Raw genomic sequence first — 19846 nt, 5'->3', positions numbered from 1 at the left:
TAACCTGAACAATAAAGATTTAATTTAAAAAATATATTAAAATTAAATTGTATTTAGATCTAAAAAAAAAAAAAAAAAAAAAAACCAAAACATAAAAGTGGACCACAGTATGCCATCTTCCTTTGATTTTTAATACTGCATTACAAATGTTTCATCTTCCATTTAACACACCAATTTCACCACAGCAAGGAAATCATTTTAACTTGAGATTTAAAAAGAGATTTATATTTGACCTTCCTTAGAGGGGGAAAAAATTAGACCCTTTACAGAAACAGAAGTAACAATGACAGTTGACTATATTTTTTTTACAGATTCAAGAACTTGATAAGAAGAGCAAGCATTATGTTGTAATCATTCCCTTGTAGGGGATTTTTAAAAATTTATTATATCGTGTTCTTTGACCTTAAACTTTAGAGTTTTGAATCAGGAGGAGAAGGAGGAAAGAGAGGGAATAGGGAAGAAGGGGGAAGAGGAAGAGAAGAAACAAAAAAAATTATTATATGGAAGGAGTGAACTCAAATAGCTTCAGAAAAAGATGAATACTGTATGATCTCATACCGTGAATCTAAAAAATCCAAACTCATTGCACAGAGATTCAACTTGTGGTTACCAGAGAGGGGGTAGGAGAGGGCGAACTGGGTGAAGATGATCAAAAGGTACAATTTAGTTATATCTATTCATAACTACAAAAACTTATATTACCTTTACAACCAATTTCATCATCTCCTGTAATGCAATCCACCTCACCGTTGCACTTATGCTGTTTTGGAATACAAACACCCGATTTACAAAGGAAACTTCTACCATGGCACCCTGTGCAAACATAAATAGAAGAGTTTTGGTTTTCTTTTTTTATTCTTAAAATTGAATGAGATGGAATCTTGATTCAAACACATTAATTCTACAAAGACATTTTTAAACAGTTGGGAAAATGTATACTTTTTTAGTCAACAAAAAGTTCTTTTTTAGTTAGAAGGGTGCATTTTGGGGGATTTAAAGGCTAAATTGATCTCTACCTTTACAGCACAGCTCATCACTTTGGTCTCCACAGTCATTGACACCATCACAGGCCTTATTCTGAGGAATGAGTTTCCCATTCACACACTGAAAGGAGTCATTTGTTGAAGAAACTGTAAAGTAAGAATTGTCTTTGTGAAATTTTTTTGTGGAGTTGTGGGTGACATGCTACTTACATTTTTGGAATAATGGGGACTTGAAGATAAAGTCAGGCATCAAATAAAAATAAATATAAAATGTATCAGTAGCATCAACATAGTCTATATTGTTAATAAGGAAAATAAATACCAAAACTGGCATATGAAGGCCCTGCCGTTATCTCTGAAAACCAGTACTTCCTGTGTAGGTCTGTATTTGCTGAGATTGGGGCAAGGGTTCAGGAATCAGGAGCACTTGCTGATACTGGCGAACATTCGTCCTCATCCTTTCTTTTCATGCTACTACATTCATCCTCACCTTCACCACAAGACTTACTTGGGTAGTGACATTTACATTTTGGTGGTACATTTTTAGCACCATTAAAGGCTTTGGCCTTTAACACCATATACTAGTGTACGACTAAACTATTCCAATGTCAGGATGAAGGAGAAAGAGTGGCCTGGACATTGAAACATGGATGTGGTCACAAATATTTTAAAGGAATGTGTCTTGGCTGAACGTCTCAAAGGAGATCCTGAGGTTTCTTCTGATGTTTGATGGACTTGTGCTTGCTGTGTTAACCTTAATTCAGATGTTCAAGGAAGCAAAGGGGAGTCAAGCAACTCTGCTTCCCATATAGAAACTTGGACAGAATGAATATTTGAGTGGCAAAAAGGTACAACAAGGGAAGAACACCAATTTAGGTTCATTCCAAAACATGATTTTGCCTCTGTGACTGGCGACTGGGTATCCATCATTTGTTTGTTTCTTACAGGCTTGGTTTGAAATAAATAACCTTGAAGAAAGGAAAAACATCAGGCAAAACACTCTACCAACCTGCATTCTGTGTGTAACACACCACACCAGCTACACCCCCGTTACTGTTAGTTTTTCTCTTAGTAAAAGTACATTCAGTCAAGCTGGACTCGAATCCTTGACAATGCACCTGCAGGCATTCAGTGGCACTAGTATGGAGATCTTCAGGAAAATGAAAGCTTCCTTGAATATCATGAGCTCCTCTGCAAATAGAATAAATGAAACATTAGGGTAAAGTAATGAATACTTTGCATTTATAACCTTACTGTAGCAGCGGTTCTCAACCTGTGGGTCGCGACCCCTTTGGTGGTCGAACGAACCATTCACAGGGGTCGCCTAAGACCATCCTGCATATCAGATATTTGCATTATGATTCATAACAGTAGCAATATTACAGTTATGAAGTAGCAACAAAAATAATTTTATGGTTGGGTCACAACATGAGGAACTGTATTTAAAGGGCCAGAAGGTTGAGAACAACTGCTAGAGGAAAGGGAATAGAGTTTTTTCTACATATGAGAAATAGCTTGGACAAGATGTGTAAAAGCATCAGTATCTTCACCTGTAAATGGGAATATAACTATCTCACCAAGTTTTGTAAAGATTAACTATAAAAATCCACTTAAACTGACTAGCCAGGTTTCTAAACATGGCAAGCACTCAGCAAAAACTGGTTTCCTCTCCTGTTTCTTGTTAAGGAGGATGGCTTCTTCTTCCTCACCCTTGATGTTCCTTCCAACGTGAATTGTGCCATTCTTGACCTCTCTCCATCTTTCAATTCCTCTGCACTCCAGGAAAGGGAATGGGTTCATTTGATCATGGAATTTTGGAAATATAAATCAGGCAAGGTGAGCCCAGCTTTTCCATTTGGGGGGCAGGCGGGGTGGGCCTTTTTGCCTGCCCCATGCTGGAAGGCTTACCACGTTGGCCCCATGGTTGCCTAGGATTTGGGAGGTTAAATTGGTTTAATTTTAGCAGGTCCATTTTGCCTTTACACTAAGCTACACAATTAATCTTTAACAGTATTAAGGTGATATTTTGGCATCTATATGCCATTTCTTGGACTTCTCAATTTGTTCAAAATTTGTGTGGGCAGGAGGCTATATATCCTAGAGGTGATGATTTACAGTGAACTATTCCAGGACAGTCAACTGCTCTCTACTTCTCTTTAGAAGCAGATGAGAAAAATGGATATAAAAAAAAAAGTTGAGCAGCCTGGCTAGTGTGGTTCAGTGGTTGAGCATTGACCTATGAACCAGGAGGTCATAGCTCAAATACCGCTCAGGGCACATGCCAGGGTTGTGCCCAGGTTGCGGGCTCGATACCTAGTACGGGGCATGCAGGAGGCAGCTGATCAATGATTCTCTCTCATTGTTGATGTTTCTATCTCTCTCTCCCTCTCCCTTCCTCTCTGAAATCAATAAAAATATATTTTAAAAAAAGATACTTCAGGCAAATACTAGCATAAATAAAACTAAAGCAGCAATGGCAATATAAATATCAGATAAATTAGCATGAAAGGCAAAACAAAGAGAACAAGGCGGGTATTTTTAATTGTTTCAGATCCATAATGAGGTAACAGTAGTCATGAAACTGTGCCAAACAGCATCAAAATATGAGAACAAATGGGAGCTCTTTGGGGTAACCTGACAGGTGAATAATTTGAAAAAGCTTTCAACCTAAAACTATCTAAAAATATTAGATAAACTGTAATAAACGTCTACAATGAGCTTTCAAGGAAGTGAGGGAAATACCCACTGGCTCAAATCAGAGAAGTTTGACAGTGAGCTTATGCAAAATATGATAAGAACAAAATAGTGAGAGATCAAAGACTAAGTTTATGATTAGGTTGAATCACAGGTTGTGGGTCACAAACTGTTGAAAATCACAAATACCCTGTGACTCAATTTAATGATAAGAGACTCTCATTGAGGAATTATTAACAGATACAGTTGAGGAGGAAGAAAATGGAATCCAGACTTACAGAGTGAGATGCAAGAAGTAACAAAAACCAAGAAGTTGGTAAAATCAAGTCTAACTGAGTAAGCATTGACTGAACAACAATAATAATAATTGCTTATTCTATGATGATAGCAATTAACTTCAAGGACATATTAAAATAAGGTGGAACTAAATACTGGAAACTTGATAGGGTAATGCTATTCTTTTTATTATTCCCGAAGAAGGTGAGGCCTTGCTAAGTCAAGGATTCACAGTGTTAATGTAACGATAGACACTGAAGGAATAGAAATAGAATGTATAATTTCCAAATCACATGGAGGAAAAACGGGGAAGATTAAAAAAGCAACAACTTTATTAACCTAATAGATGTTAGTAAAAGAAGAAACAAGAGCACAGAAAAGGCAGGATAAATAATAAGCCCAAAATAGGATAAGAAAAATAAATTTAATAATGTAAATAATCACAACAGTGTAAATGGACTCTTCAGATAGTGATTGTCATGTTCTGTTAAAAAAATCTAGATATATGCTGTTTGTAAGGGACATACTTAAAATATAAAGACACAGAAAACTTATAAGTGGGAAATGATTTGAAGAAGGCAGTTAACAAGCCTGCTTATTCTAATGAATAACATATCCTATATAATAAAAGCCTAATATGCAAATTGACCAAATGGCAGAAAGACCAGTGGAACAATTGGTTGCTATGATGCACACTGACTACCAGGGGGCAGATGCTCAACACAGGAGCTGCCCTCAGCCCACAGGACCCAGGCCAGCCAAGGCGGGTGCCAGAGGGGCCCCCAATCACCCCACCAGTTGCCCTGCAGAAGAAGGCGACCAGGTGGTGGGGGGTGGGGCTGGCAAGCAGGTGGTGCCAGGCTGGCCAAGGTGGGTGCCAGCGGGGCTCCCCCATCACCTCACCAGGCACCCCACAGATGGGCCCTGATCTCCAGCCAGGCCTAGGGACCCTACTTTGCATGAATTTCGTGCACCAGGCCTCTAGTCTATTATATAGAACCCTGCACATGAAGTATTTAAAATATATTTGGCACAAATCAAGTCTCAACAAATATTTAAACAATTGTCATTAGATAGAGACATTCTCTGACTACAATATAATTAAATAGAAAATCAATAACAAAAAGCTAACTAAAAGCAAACTATTCATTAGGAAAGGAAAATAACTTCTAAATTATGCATGGGTCAGAGATTAAATCATATTGAAAATTAGAAAATATTTTGAACTCAACAATAAGTAAAATACAACTATGGAGGCCAATGGCATGCAGATGAAACATTGGTTAGGGCAAAATGTGTACCTTAAATGCCTATCTTAGAAAAAAGGAAACATTGAAAATTGATGAGTTAAATATTTAACTCAAGGAATTAGAAAAATTACATACAGAAAAGAAGATAGAGCCAAACATAATAGCAGCAAAAGTTAATGACATTGAAAATAAAGAAACAAGGGACAATTTACAAATATAAAAATAAAAAACATTAATCAAATAGACAAATCTATGCAAATTTGATCAAGAAAAAAAGGAAGAATGCATAAATAAATAATATTAAGTATGAAAAGTAGACACCAAATAGATGAGGAGAGACAGACAGTAATAAATGTTTGCAACTCTCCAAATCAGCAAAGAATTTATATCCAGATACTTTAACAAACTTCCAGTTGCTCTGTGCTCAGCAGTGTTCTAAGAGCTAGTCCATTATGAGCACATTTAATCCGTCTAACAATGCTGGATTGAGGCAGGCAGTTCATATTCTCAGGTTGCATATGAGGAAGTTGTGTCAGGTAATCAAAAAACAAATAGTTGGAACAAGAAAATCAACTCTGAGAAAATCCCCTGACACAGGCACTCACTGTTTGAATCCAAGGTCGAGGCAGGCCACATTGGCCTGCGTTATGCTCCAGCTGTCATTACATATGAACATTTTCTCATCTTGGTCTACAAGTTTTACTTCAACAATTCCCTCTGAATCTCTATTGCCATGCTTCAAGGAAATGTTAAATTGTCCTAAAATAAAACCAAAAGAATGTGCAACGTTTAGGCATTCACTTTTCTCCTCTTGATTAAAAGCCTTTAAATAACAAAATACATAATTTCAAATTAACTTTAAACACCATGAAGATTTAACAAGGAATGGTAAGCAATTATTTTATGAGGGCTTATTATGTGTCACTGGCTGTGCTACACAATTCTTTAGAATATTACAAAATCCCCACATCAATCCTATGAAGATTAGGCCAATTTATCCCCATTTTTACACACGAGGAACCTAAGTTCCTCCATTTTTATACATGAAGTTAACTTATTTACTCAAGTAGTGAAGTCAGGAATCTGAACCTACTATGTCAGCGATTTTCAACTGGTGTGTTGCAAGAATTTGTAAAACATGCAATACCTGACTATTTAGTCAGGGGCACTGACCTCTTTTCCCTTAGTCAAATAAAAAAAGTGACCACAGCCAACACAACAGCTGTCTGGTGTGAATGAGTCAAAAATATAGCTATTTTTTTCTGTCAGATAGACAAAAATTTTATTTTTTTGTGTGCCGCAGAATTTCATAATTAGTTTATGTGTGCCATGAGATGGAAAGGGTTAAAAAATCACTGTACTATATTGAGCTCACTCCAAAGTCCATGCTCTTAAAAGTACACCAAACAAATAATGAAAATGTAAGCCAGGTTTGTGAACTCTCATATATTTAAGGTCTTTAATGGTTCAAGAGAACAAAAGTCTGACACTGACAAAATAATCTCTACTATTGCTTTCCTGATTTCCAACAATAGTAGAGATGGGCTCAAATAATGAGCTTTATTTCTCCTTTTCCACAGTACTTCAGCATCTTAACTCAGCACCACAAAAATATCTAGGTGACTGCAAACTGGTGTATATCATGATGCCTTTAAAAAGAATGTTTTCTTGTGTGGCTGTAAGAAGGTGGTCTAGTGATATATATATATTTTGCATGTAGCTGTCCAATTTTCCAAACACCATTTATTGAATAGACTATATTTAGTCCATTGTATGTTTTTGCCTCCTTTGTCAAATATTAATTGACTATAAAGGTGTGGATTTATTTCTGGGCTCTCTATTCTCTTCCATTGATCTATATGTCTGTTTTTATACCAGTACCATGCTGTTTTGATTACTATGGCCTTATAGTATAGTTTGATATCAGGTAGCGTGATTCTTCCAACTTATTCTTCTTTATCAAGATTGGTGTTGCTATTTAGGATCTTTTGTGGGTCCATATAAATTTTTGAAATATTTGTTCTAGTTCTGTGAAATACACCATTGGTATCTTGATAGGAATTGTGTTGAATCTGTAGATGGCTTTGGGTAGAATGGACATTTTAATGATGCTAATTCTTCCTACCCATGAACACATTTTGCAACAGCATGGGTGGACCTAGAGAACATTATGCTAAGTGAAATAAGCCAGTCGGAAAAAGACAAGTACCATATGATTTCACGCATATGTGGAATTTAATGAACAAACTGAACTACCAAGCAAAATAGAGACAGACTCACAGAGAGCAGGCAGACAGGAATTACTATTATTCACATCTCGCAGATGTGGAAGCTGGGGCCCAGAGAGGTCACATAATTGGGGCTTGTAGTTAAATCTGACTGACAGTGAGATTCCTAATCTTAATTACTCCACTAATCTACATATTAGCATCCCAGCCTTCTTACCACATTAGGCACCTGGATGTAGACAAGCTCTCTGTTCTAAGGTGTCAAGTATGCGAGGTTGGAGTATGTCCTAGGTCAGCAGTGGCCTGAGCTCCCCTTGGATCAGGGCTGGTGGGGTTGGGGCCAGGGGCTGGTGGGATGAGTGCTGGAAGAAATGACGGGCTGGAGGTCCAGAGGGGGGCTCCATATCAGGACCAATCTCATGTAAAGACTTTTTCACTGCGTTCTGAACCAAGTCAATGACCTTTTAGGTGGGGACAATTCTGAAGGGCTGGGCAAAACATTGCAGGAGCATTAAGGGGAAGACTGGCCTCGAGTCCTCGGGCTATGGACCCAAGTTCTGGCTACATTCTGATTTCTTTAGTTATCACCCCAATTGTTATTGAGACTAGAGAGAATTTTGAATTGTCATCATAACATTTTGTAGGAAAAGTATTTTCTGATAGAAAGTATGGTAGACAATTTCTTTCTTTCTTTCTTTTTAAACATATTTTATTGATTTTTTACAGAGAGGAAGGGAGAGGGATAGAGAATTAGAAACATTAATGAGAGAGAAACATCGATCAGCTGCCTCCTGCACACTCTCCACTGGGGATGTGCCTGCAACCAAGGTACATGCCCTTGACCAGAATTAAACCCAGGACCTTGAGTCCGCAGGCTGACGCTCTATCCACTGAGCCAAACCGGTTAGGGCTCTTTCTTTTTTAAAAAAAAAAAAATTTTTTTTTTTTTTTTTTTTTTTTTACAGAGAGGAAGGGAGAGGGATAGAGAATTAGAAACATTAATGAGAGAGAAACATCGATCAGCTGCCTCCTGCACACTCTCCACTGGGGATGTGCCTGCAACCAAGGTACATGCCCTTGACCAGAATTAAACCCAGGACCTTGAGTCCGCAGGCTGACGCTCTATCCACTGAGCCAAACCGGTTAGGGCAGCAATTTCTTTCTTATATCATAGAATAAACTAGGCTTTTCCTGCCCAGCTGGTGTTGCTCAGTGATTAGAGTATGGGCCCGTGCACCAAAGAGTCTCAGGTTTGATTCAGGGTCAAGGGCACATAGCCTGGGTTGGAGGGATCCCCAGTCCCTCTAGGGCAGAGTGCGGGAGGCAACCAATCGATGTGTCTCTCTTACATCCCATGTTTCTCTCTCTGTCTCTCCCTTTCACTTTCTCTAAAAATCAATGGGAAAAATATCCTTGGGTGAGAATTAACAACAACAACAAAACTAGGCTTTTCCTACCTGTTTCTGTACATGCTCCACTGTTTAAAAACTTTGCCTCTGGATAAAGACATTCGTAACTCTTTTGCTGGCAGTAAGTCTGGAAGCTTCTCCCGTTGGTTGAACACACTGTGGTGCCATTCTTTGGGCACTGGTAAGGGAGTTTACAGATGCATTTCCCATTGATGCACCTCTGCCATGGATGGCAGAAGACTTTATGGCAGAAGAGATGTGTGTATTTTTCAATTAAGCACTTTCTGTCCACCAGATCCTCCTGAGATGTGTCGGATGCCAAGCTTACCTATAAAACACAAATTAAACATTGACTTAGCAACAAACCAAAGTCTTCTTTTTTGAAGATGAATAAGTGAAGGAAAGGAACAAAACAGACTCACTTACCCCATAGTACAAGGGGGATGTGGTCTGGCTGTTTTTAGAATTAGAGAAGCCCAGCTTCTAGTGCAGCTTGGGCACTTACAGTTGCCCTCATGAATGTGAGTTTCTTCATCTATAAAATGGGGATGAGCTCTTCTATTTTGCAAGGTTATTACAAAGATTAGAAATATGCATATAATGCTTGACAGGTAGTAAGCATGAAATCAATGGGAGCTATTATTATCCTAAAGCCAGCATAACATTCTGCCTTTGAAGAAATCAACAAATCTCATCAGTCATGTTAAGGAGGAACAAATTTGATGCTAAATACAGTCTTACTAGTGGCCTGGTGCACAGATTCGTGCTCATTGAAAGGAAATGAATTAGAAGAAATATTTTAATATCACTAGTACAAGGGGGATGTGGTCTGGCTGTTTTTAGAATTAGAGAAGCCCAGCTTCTAGTGCAGCTTGGGCACTTACAGTTGCCCTCATGAATGTGAGTTTCTTCATCTATAAAATGGGGATGAGCTCTTCTATTTTGCAAGGTTATTACAAAGATTAGAAATATGCATATAATGCTTGACAGGTAGTAAGCATGAAATCAATGGGAGCTATTATTATCCTAAAGCCAGCATAACATTCTGCCTTTGAAGAAATCAACAAATCTCATCAGTCATGTTAAGGAGGAACAAATTTGATGCTAAATACAGTCTTACTAGTGGCCTGGTGCACGGATTCGTGCTCATTGAAAGGAAATGAATTAGAAGAAATATTTTAATATCACTATTCGCCCTTTCTCTATAATAGAAGTATCAACCAAATTAACCATCAACAATGACACACATGCAATTGGTACCAGCAAGAGCTTTATATGTATCATGTATGCACAAGTCAACTTAGCCTTTTATATGTATAGAATAAGCTTGCTTAGTTAGACCTGCTTTCTGGTTTAGCTAAACTTCTTCCAGCCCAGTGAAGCACCCCAACTTCTCTTTCAGGTAATTGTCAGCAATACAGCAGTAAATATCAACATGAAGCAGATTATTATTGTAGATCACGCAGGGAGAACAAAGGGTAAAATATTTAACTGCAGCAGTGTTTGACTATATTCTGTGCAGTGAGAAAACCTGAAGTCATTTTCAAGTTCCACTATTTCTTACTTCTTGTCAGTTGGGTCAAGTTTCCAAACTTTCTAAATTTTCATTTTCCAGCTAATGAAAAGAAAATAGGATTCTATTGAGTCTCCTATCTACCTGCTCCAGGACTTCCATGAGGATCAAATGAGATGAGGCACGGGAAAATGCTTCACAGACATTTGGTTAAAGTGTAAAATGTTTGCACCTGGCTATAAAGTAAGTTATGTTCCTGGGCTAAAGAAACTACAAGGAGGCTAGTCGCTAGAGAGAGGAAGCCGGGTGTTGCTATGTGACGTCATTGCCTGGCGCCCACAGCCACCGTTTCTGGGCTAGGCTGGGCTGTGGGCCACATTTTGTGCCATGGGGTCTCAGCAGCGTTGACTGCGATTTGGTGGGCTGTCACTCTGGGATGGTGACGGGGCCTGTGTCCCACATTGCTTTGTCGGCACCAGATCTGCAGTGCTGTTTCTTGTAAATGGCCAGTGCGTGTCACAACAGCTCCTCATTGAGCGTCTGCCCCCTGGTGGTCAGTATGTGTCATAGTGACCGGTTGGACAGTCAGAGGGGCACTTAGCATATTAGCTTTTTATATATATAGATGGGAATGAATTGATGAGTGAAATTGATTGTTTCTATTAATAAATGCAAAACTACCTATTAAACTCCTACTGTGTGCAAAATCCTTCTCAGATGAACATGGCATGGATTCTGTCTTCTAAGTGGAAGAGAGTCTTTCAAGGGGGGTTTTAAAAGGCCTCATGGAGGTGGCAGCAGGTGAGCAAGGGGAGGAACAGGTGCTAGCAGAGGGCTGGTGCCAGCAAAGCCCAGGAGGGATGGTGCAGGCTGTATTTAGGGAATTGTGAGCAGTCCCAACTGATGGGCATGCAGTGGTGTGTGTGTGTATGTGCGCTTCAAATGGGTGGTCATTAGGAAATTGGGGAGGAAGAGGCAGCAGGAGTGGGAGTGAGAAAGGTTTGGAAAGACACTTGAGCAAGCAAAAGCAATGGGATTGGACAACTTATTGCATGTAGTGGTGGAGGATGGTTCTAGGTTTTGAGGTTGAGTGATAGTAAGGATGTATAATGACATTAATCAAAATAGATATTAAGTTAAATTAGAGCATTATGAATTTTTTAAAAAATAAAGGTTCATTTATTCTTTTAAAAAATTTGTTCTTATTGCTTTTTTTTTTTTTGAGAGAGAGAGAGAGAGAGAGAGAGAAGTAGAGGGAGAGAGAGAAACATTGATCAACTGCCTTCTGCACATCCCCTACTGAGGAGCAACCCAGGCATGTGCCATGACCAAGAATCGAATCTACTGAGCAGCACCGGTTGGGCAGTACTATGAATTTGGTTTGAGACCTGTTGAGTCTGAGGTGCCTGAAGGACATGTATCTGGAGATATTATGTAGGAAGAGATAATGTGTGTCTGAAGCTTAGAAGACAGATTATTAGCTCATTTATCAATTAATTCAATAAATGAGTTAGTAAGCATCACCCTGTGCCTCAGGCCAGGAGAATAAGTGTGCTGGTCCTACCAGCACACTAACCTGGCCGAGGAAGCTCTGATCCATGTGGGCCAGGTGCCTTTAGGACAGTGTTCCAGGCCCCTGGCTGACCAGGAGACTTGGCAACATTTCCTGGAAGACCTGATGTCTGGGTTGAGTTCTGAGGGTGCTGAGGAGGATGCTGCTGGCAGAGGGGTGGTGGGTAGGCACTCCAGGCAGGACTGGGAGGAAGAACAGTGCGCTTGAGGCTGGAGAGTAGAGTGAGAGGTGGTGGGGAGATAAGAGCAGGTCCTGAGGCAGTCACCGAGGGGCTTTAAGCTGGGAAGCAAATTTGCGTTTGAGGAAAATCTTTCCAGAGATGGATCAGAGAGGGAAAAAGCCAATTAGACCTGCAGGAATCCAGAGAAATATGATCAGGGCTGGGAACAGGCCAATTGGGCCAAAAGTCAGTTGTGGAAAGCCAGTGTTCTTTCTATGCCCTAGTCACCCCCTCTAGAGATTGGTGCTCTGTCCTCTAGACTCCCCAGCCCCCAGCAACTCGAACCCCCTCCTCTCAGTGCCCTCCAGCTATGGTCATAGCAAGCTGGTGCAGAAACAAAGCAAACCATCTTTAAGTGTTATTATGAAGACAAATAAAAACTAGTCGATTAAAGCCATGCAAAATTTTGTAAAAGTCATGCAAGTCATCTTACCTAATGTGCTTTTCAATAAACTTTATTAAATAGCCATAGAAACAAGAAAATTGGACAAATAGGTCATTCAATACACTGTCTTTTGAAACACTAACCTCGAATGAAATCTACCTGTTACACACTTTTCTTTTTTTTAAATTATATTTTATTGATTTTTTTTACAGAGAGGAAGGAAGAGGGATAGAGAGTTAGAAACATCAATGGGAGAGAAACATCTGCTGCCTCCGGCACACCCCCTACTGGGGATGTGTCCGCAACCAAGGTACATGCCCTTGACTGGAATCGAACCTGGGACCCTTCAGTCTGCAGGCCGACGCTCTATCCACTGAGCCAAATTGGTCAGGGCTACCCACTTTTCATGGTTCCAGGTACCACTTAGTAGAGTTGAAATTTTATGGTTAGTTATCTCCTACAGCAGAGACTGTCACTCTTATATGTATCACCCTTTTATTGAAGCAGTGGTATTTTAGTTGGGTGCAAAAAGAAATCAATTTGATTTCCCCTTTATCCCTTTAGATCTTTCTGAGGTCTCATTTTTCCTTGATGTTTTGGATAGAAACTTGGACAAGTGCCATAACTTTTCAGTCACCCTTAGATTAGAGCAAAAACAAAAAGTTAAAAGACTCTTAGTCCCAGGAACAATAATATAACAACAATTACAATGCCCAGCTCCGTGTAACCATTGAAACTCTAACCTTCATTTTAGTTGAAAGCTTCTCCCTTTCTCCTCGCTGAGACTCATGTTAGGGGCTGATGGGCCTGATATTGATGGAGGGAGTGGTGAAAAAACACACAAAGATAGAACATGGAGGAAAATTTACATTTAAGGAGCTGAGGATGTGGGGAAAGCCAAAGAGACTTTGCTTCCCTTGCTCAGTGTGTCTAATGTGGCAGAGAGCTTCTGAGGATGAAGACTGAAAAAAGGCCACTGAATTTGACGAGCAAAGGTCATCAGGATCCGTCAAGGAAATAGTTTTAGTTGAGTGGTAGAGGCAGAAACCAAACCTTGGTGAGTTGAGGCCAGAATGGGAAGTGAAGAAACGGAAGCAGAGTATAGGCTAACCCTTTTCATTGGTCCTGTGCTTAGACATGGGAGACTGAACACAGGCTTTAAAAAACAAATCTCCGCAAGTTCCAATAAAATGAGAATAAAACATTTTTTTTAAAAAAAGACATAACCAATCAATCTAAAGAAAATGGGAGAGTACTGCAGACTTCAGATGTTATCAAAATGTTGGAAGCTAGAAAGCAGATAGGTTGGTTGTAAGGGATTTAGCAGACCTGAGAAACTGAAACCCAAGCATAATAAGGGAAGGCCAAAAGAAGAAAGCAAATTCATCCCAGAAAAGCTTAGAAATTAGGGCAGCTAGTACCTCTGAAGAAGATGAAACAGCTAAAACACCAGGGCATCGGTTAAAAGGAATGGTTGTGTGAACATGTTATTAAGGAATAATTTGAAAGTGGTTGTCACTGGACAGGGAGAACCAGGAGCGAGCAGCGGTATGATAGAGGGGTCTTTTATAGAACAAGCAAAGGTAATTGATTGGTGATATTATCTGACTGATCAGTATCTGTGCACAATGAATTGTTGAACATTTTCAATATCATCATGGTTTTAAGCTTTGTGGTATTATTTGCCTTTGTAAACTATACATATAAATTAATTTGATAAAAGTAATTAAAATGAAAAAGAATGTTATACTTTCAGTAGAGAAAAGATTAGGTTTTGAAGGAGAAAAAAATGCATGGCATAGCATAAAAAGACACAAAGGAAAGAGATTTTTGTTGTCAAGATAGAAGAGATTTCATCACGATTATAGGCTAACGTTGGGAATCTAACAGAATGGGAAAGATTGAAAGTTTAAGAAGAGGGTGCTGCCGAAACCGGTTTGGCTCAGTGGACAGAGCGTCGGCCTGCGGACTGAAAGGTCCCAGGTTCGATTCCGGTCAAGGGCAGGTGCCTGGGCTGCGGGCACATCCCCAGTAGGAGATGTGCAGGGGGCAGCTGATCGATGTTTCTCTCTCATCGATGTTTCTAACTCTCTATCTCTCTCCCTTCCTCTCTGTAAAAAATCAATAAAATATATTAAAAAAAAAAGAAGAGGGTGCAAAATTGTTGAAATAAGGTTGAGGAGGGGGATATGAAATATGTAATCAGAGCATGGTGGAGAAGATTGCCTTAGAAATTAATCAATTTCCTGTTCTTACAATTTCTTATTATAGGTTGGAATCAATTTTATGATAATATCATTTTAAACTTCAGTTTGATGGTAATGACTGATACCAACACAGTGACTGTTGACAATTGCAATACTAAAAGAGAAATAGAAATTATTGTAGAGCAATTGCTGGGGACAGTAAGAGTAAGGGTTGTTACACACAGTATAAAACATGTTGAAAATAGGCTTAAACTCTAAAGGGACTGGGTCAGTCACACGTGTCTATGAGTCCTCAATGTCCAGAGAAATAGGCTGGTGATATTTGAAGAAGTTATTAAAGGGATTCGTAAATGCATTTGTACACTTTGCCTGAAGACAGAAATAAACTATGCCTCATGCATTTATGTATACTATCTTTCCAAAGTATGTAGATCAAGCATGTCAAACTTGAGGCCCATAGACCGCATGCGGCCTGCAATGAATATTTCTGTGGCCCAGTTAATATAATGGTATGTAAGAAACGTTTTAATAAAAAATTTTAAACTTAATTTTCACAATATCCTGTTACACATAATGATTAATAATGAACTACAACATTTGCTAATGACTGATTACTATAATCGTGTTGCATTCATTTTTCTTAGGCGTCTTACACACAGGTGCATCATTTCACTCCACTAATACTAGCAGCAAGTATTTTAGCAGCCAATTGCCACATCATTAGTCTTGTACTGACTTGTTTGGTGTGCACAACAGGAAATATTTTGCTTTTGGAGAATAAAAAAATAGGTTTCTTTGCATTACACTTATTAATTTGTGCAGTTATTGAGTGTCTGGTAAGTTACTGTTCAAGAAAAAATATTAATTTTTATTAAAATGTTCTATTATGTTAACAATTACTCATTTACTTCAGCCCTTGGTATTCAGCATGTCTCTATCGAAATAAACCTACTTTTCTATGATAATTGAAGCTTTTGTTTTTTTGCGGCCCACATAAACTTAAATCTTGTTTAATTGGCCCGTGTTAGCCTTTGAGTTTGACATGCTTGATGTAGATGCTATTAAGATTAGTAAGTAGCAGAATTATTTAAATCATCAGTGATTTAACTGTGTCACTTCCATCCCACAATAACAGACACTAAAATAACAACTACTATTATGTGTGTAGTTGATGGTATAAGATGGGGTGGTCGATCTAAGTGTTTTTTTAATGTTTATATTTGTTGTAAACATTAATACTGTTTACAAAATCTTATTTTACTCCACTTCCAGGCAAATGAGAAGATTACATTTTCTTCTTGAGATATGGTGGTGACTCGCTTTGGCTAATAAGATATAAGCTGAAGTAACCTGTATTGGTTTCAGGTTGAATCATTTACTTGCCAGTGCTCAATGACCCAGCTTTCTCTTGCCCGGCCGAGAATAGAATACTATGTGTTGCAGAGATACCATAGATTCAAAGCAGCCTAGAATGCTGGGCCAACAAATGGAAGATACTTTCCTGGGAGAGTCACTCAGACTATAGTAGACTTTGTCTGAGCAAAAATTAACTTTTGTTGTTGTTAAGCCACTGAGATTTGGGGATTGGTTTTTATGCTGCATACCCTAGTTAATACTGACTGATAGAGACTAGATATCTAGATACAATCTCCATAATCCCAAACCTTGAGAACCACTTGTCTATGAAGCATGGAACCTAAATCATTCTGTGGGTGAGCTGATTGAGGCATGCCATAGAAGTTTTTTCCCCATTTTTCTTCCGTCTGGTCTGGAGTTAGAGACTGAAAAAGACTACCAAATATATGGATCAGGTATTCTCAATTGACCATCTCTGTGACAATGTGGTGCATTATCTTATAAATGCAGGTTCTTTGACCCAAACAATAGACCCCTGAATCAGAATCTCTGGGAGAAGACTTTGGAATCTGTACTTTAAAACAAACTCCAAAGGCTGAAAACCATTCCTCTAGACCAGCGGTTCTCAACCTGTGGGTCGCGACCCCTTTGGGGGTCGAACGACCCTTTCACAGGAGTCGCCTAAGACCATCGGAAAACACATATATAGTTACATATTGTTTTTGTGATTAATCACTATGCTTTAATTATGTTCAATTTGTAACAATGAAATTGGGGGTCACCACAACATGAGGAACTGTATTAAAGGGTCGCGGCATTAGGAAGGTTGAGAACCACTGCTCTAGACCAATAATTGTCAAAGTGGCTTATATATACCCTGAGAGTGTAAAGATAATCCAGTGGTTAAAATAACAGAAATTATATTAATTTATATGTTTTACTGAAAAAGTAGGAAAAAAATAATCTTTACATATATTTAAGTATAGGTTGGGACTTGTCCCTGCACTCATAACATATTCATTCAACAGTTATAGAGAGCCTACTATGTGCAAGGCATTGTTCTATATTCTGGGGCTACACGTATGAACAGCACCAGGTCAAAGAGCTTGCATTTCTAGTAGGAAATGCAGATAAAAATGAATAAAGAATAAATACAGAGTATGACATATGGTGACAAATGCTATGTAGGGTGAGAAAGATGATGGAGAGAGAGGGGAGGATTGCTATTTCATGTAGGGTTGTCAGGGAAGACTTTGGGGAGAAGTTTACCATAGAGCAGAAACCTGAAGGCGAGTGAGCAAGCCATGCAGATGTCTAGAGATGAAGAGTCATGGTCAGAGGAAACAGCTGGGGGGAAGCTGTGTGGTGGGAGCACATGTGCAGTGTGGTGCCCTGTTGGTCTGGAGGACAGTGTGGCTGGAGGGAGAGCAGGAGGAGGAGGTCAGAGTACGGAGGGGCAATCAATTGATCATTGGAACTTTGTGGCCTACTGTAAAGACTTTGGCTTATTCTGTGCATGAAATGCAAAGCCATTGGAGGGTGTGAGCCCTCTGATATTTAGAGGTGGGGCAGATGTTGAAGAGTTAGTAGAGGAGATGGGAAGATGTGGCCAGTGCAGTAACAGACGAATAAACAGAGAAAGGTGGCACAGAGGCAAGGAGAAGGAGGGAGCAATCAGCAGCTGTGTCTAATGCATCTTCAGTAAGATGGTGACCTTGACAAATGTAATTTTGGTGCAATGGTGGGAACTCAACCCTGACTGGGTTCCAGAAAGAATGGAAAAAGAGAAATTGAGCACAGGATATTTTTGAGAGTGTTGTGTAAAATGGGGTGATAATTGGAGGGGGCTATGAGGTTAAGAGAAGGTTATTTAAAAACAAACAAACTCCTCACCTGATATGTTTATTAATATGTAGAGAGAGAAAGGGAGAGAGAGAAGGAGGGAAAAGAGAGAGACAGACAGAGAGAGAGCAAGCGAGCGAGAGAGAGAGAGAAACATTGATGTGAAAGAGAAACATTGATCAGTTGCCTCCTGTACACCCCCTGACTGGGGATTGAACCTGCAACCTTTTGGTGAATTGGACGATGCTCCAACCAACTAAGGCACCCAGCCAAGGCAAGAGGGTTTTTGTTTTAAGACAGAGGTTCACATACGTGAGCTTGATAAAGGAACATTATGGACTATTTGATCTAGTTTTAGTTAACATGACCTTTAACATGATCTTCACAAATGGACAGTGGCTTAGACATTCTTATAGAGAAATGAACGCTGGATTGAAAATAAAGACAAAATGCAGCTCCAGTGAATAAGAAAACGACAGCCTACACTTCTAAGCACAGCAGAAGCTGCTCAGCAGCCACATTATGGGGTTAAAAAAAATGAAAAACTGTTCAGATATAACAGAAAGCCAGCCTGCCCCCTAATCAGACTATTTAAAATATAGATTTACATCTACTGTCATTCATGATGAATCTTTCTCTACCATATGTGCTTAATTGTGTATGTTGCTCTTTATGAGGTATCTTTTCCAGCTAGTATGCAATATGCCATTAAGAGCAAATGAAAAATTATAAAACTAATGAGGTGTTTTTAGTGATATTATTCCATTAAAGATTAATGGTGAAAATTATTAAATACTAGAGGCCCAGTGCACAAAAATTTGTGCACTTGGGTGGGTCCCGTGACCTTGACAAATGTAATTCTGGTGCAATGGTGGGAACTCAAGCCTGACTGGGTTCCAGAAAGAATGGGAAAAGAGAAATTGAGCACAGGATATTTTTGAGAGTGTTGTGTAAAATGGGGTAATAATTGGAGGGGGCTATGAGGTTAAGAGAGGGTTTTTTAAGTCCTCACTTGATATGTTTATTAATATTTAGAGAAAGGAGGGGGGAGAGTTAGTGGAAAGAGAAAAAGAGAGGGGAGGCAGAAAGAGAGAGAGAGAGAGAGAGAGAGAGAGATTGATGTGAAATACAAACATTGATCAGTTGCCTCCTGTACACCCCCTGACTGGGGATTGAACCTGCAACCTTTTGGTGAACTGGACAATGCTCCAACCAACTAAGGCACCCAGCCAAGGCAAGAGGGTTTTTGTTTTAAGACAGAGGTTCACATACATGAGCTTGATAAAAGGAACATAATGGGCTATATGATCTAGTTTTAGTTAACATGACCTTTAACATGATCTTCACAAATGGACAGTGGCTTAGACATTCTTATAGAGAAATGAACGCTGGATTGAAAATAAAGACAAAATGCAGCTCCAGTGAATAAGAAAACGACAGCCTACACTTCTAAGCACAGCAGAAGCTGCTCAGCAGCCACATTATGGGGTTAAAAAAAATGAAAAACTGTTCAGATATAACAGAAAGCCAGCCTGCCCCCTAATCAGACTATTTAAAATATAGATTTACATCTACTGTCATTCATGATGAATCTTTCTCTACCATATGTGCTTAATTGTGTATGTTGCTCTTTATGAGGTATCTTTTCCAGCTAGTATGCAATATGCCATTAAGAGCAAATGAAAAATTATAAAACTAATGAGGTGTTTTTAGTGATATTATTCCATTAAAGATTAATGGTGAAAATTATTAAATACTAGAGGCCCAGTGCACAAAAATTTGTGCACTTGGGTGGGTCCCTCAGCCCGACCTGTGCCCTCTTGCAGTCTGGGGCTCCTCAGGGGCCCCTTCCCCTGGCTGCTGGCACCAGTTTTCCTCTGGCGCCCATAACCCAGGCCTTCGCTCTTTGC

General features: G+C 39.3%; 1 protein-coding gene across 2 annotated transcripts in view; it reads right to left on the bottom strand.

Annotated features, from left to right (window-relative positions):
- Positions 1-19846, bottom strand: part of CFI (complement factor I) — a 55836-nt gene that overhangs the window by 21902 nt on the left and 14088 nt on the right. For both annotated transcript variants that reach the window (XM_005872405.2, XM_005872406.2), the window contains exons 3-7: positions 8889-9168; positions 5809-5962; positions 1993-2174; positions 1017-1130; positions 703-813 (exon numbers count right to left, since the gene is read on the bottom strand). In XM_005872405.2, coding sequence (XP_005872467.1) covers positions 703-813; positions 1017-1130; positions 1993-2174; positions 5809-5962; positions 8889-9168 — 841 coding nt within the window. The remainder of the gene's footprint in view (positions 1-702; positions 814-1016; positions 1131-1992; positions 2175-5808; positions 5963-8888; positions 9169-19846) is intronic.

Source organism: Myotis brandtii, unplaced genomic scaffold (assembly GCF_000412655.1).
Source record: "Myotis brandtii unplaced genomic scaffold, ASM41265v1 scaffold38, whole genome shotgun sequence".
In the NCBI taxonomy this organism is placed as follows: Eukaryota; Metazoa; Chordata; class Mammalia; order Chiroptera; family Vespertilionidae; genus Myotis; species Myotis brandtii.
Note: the sequence above shows the minus strand (reverse complement) of the source record. Positions and strands in the feature narration are given on the sequence as shown.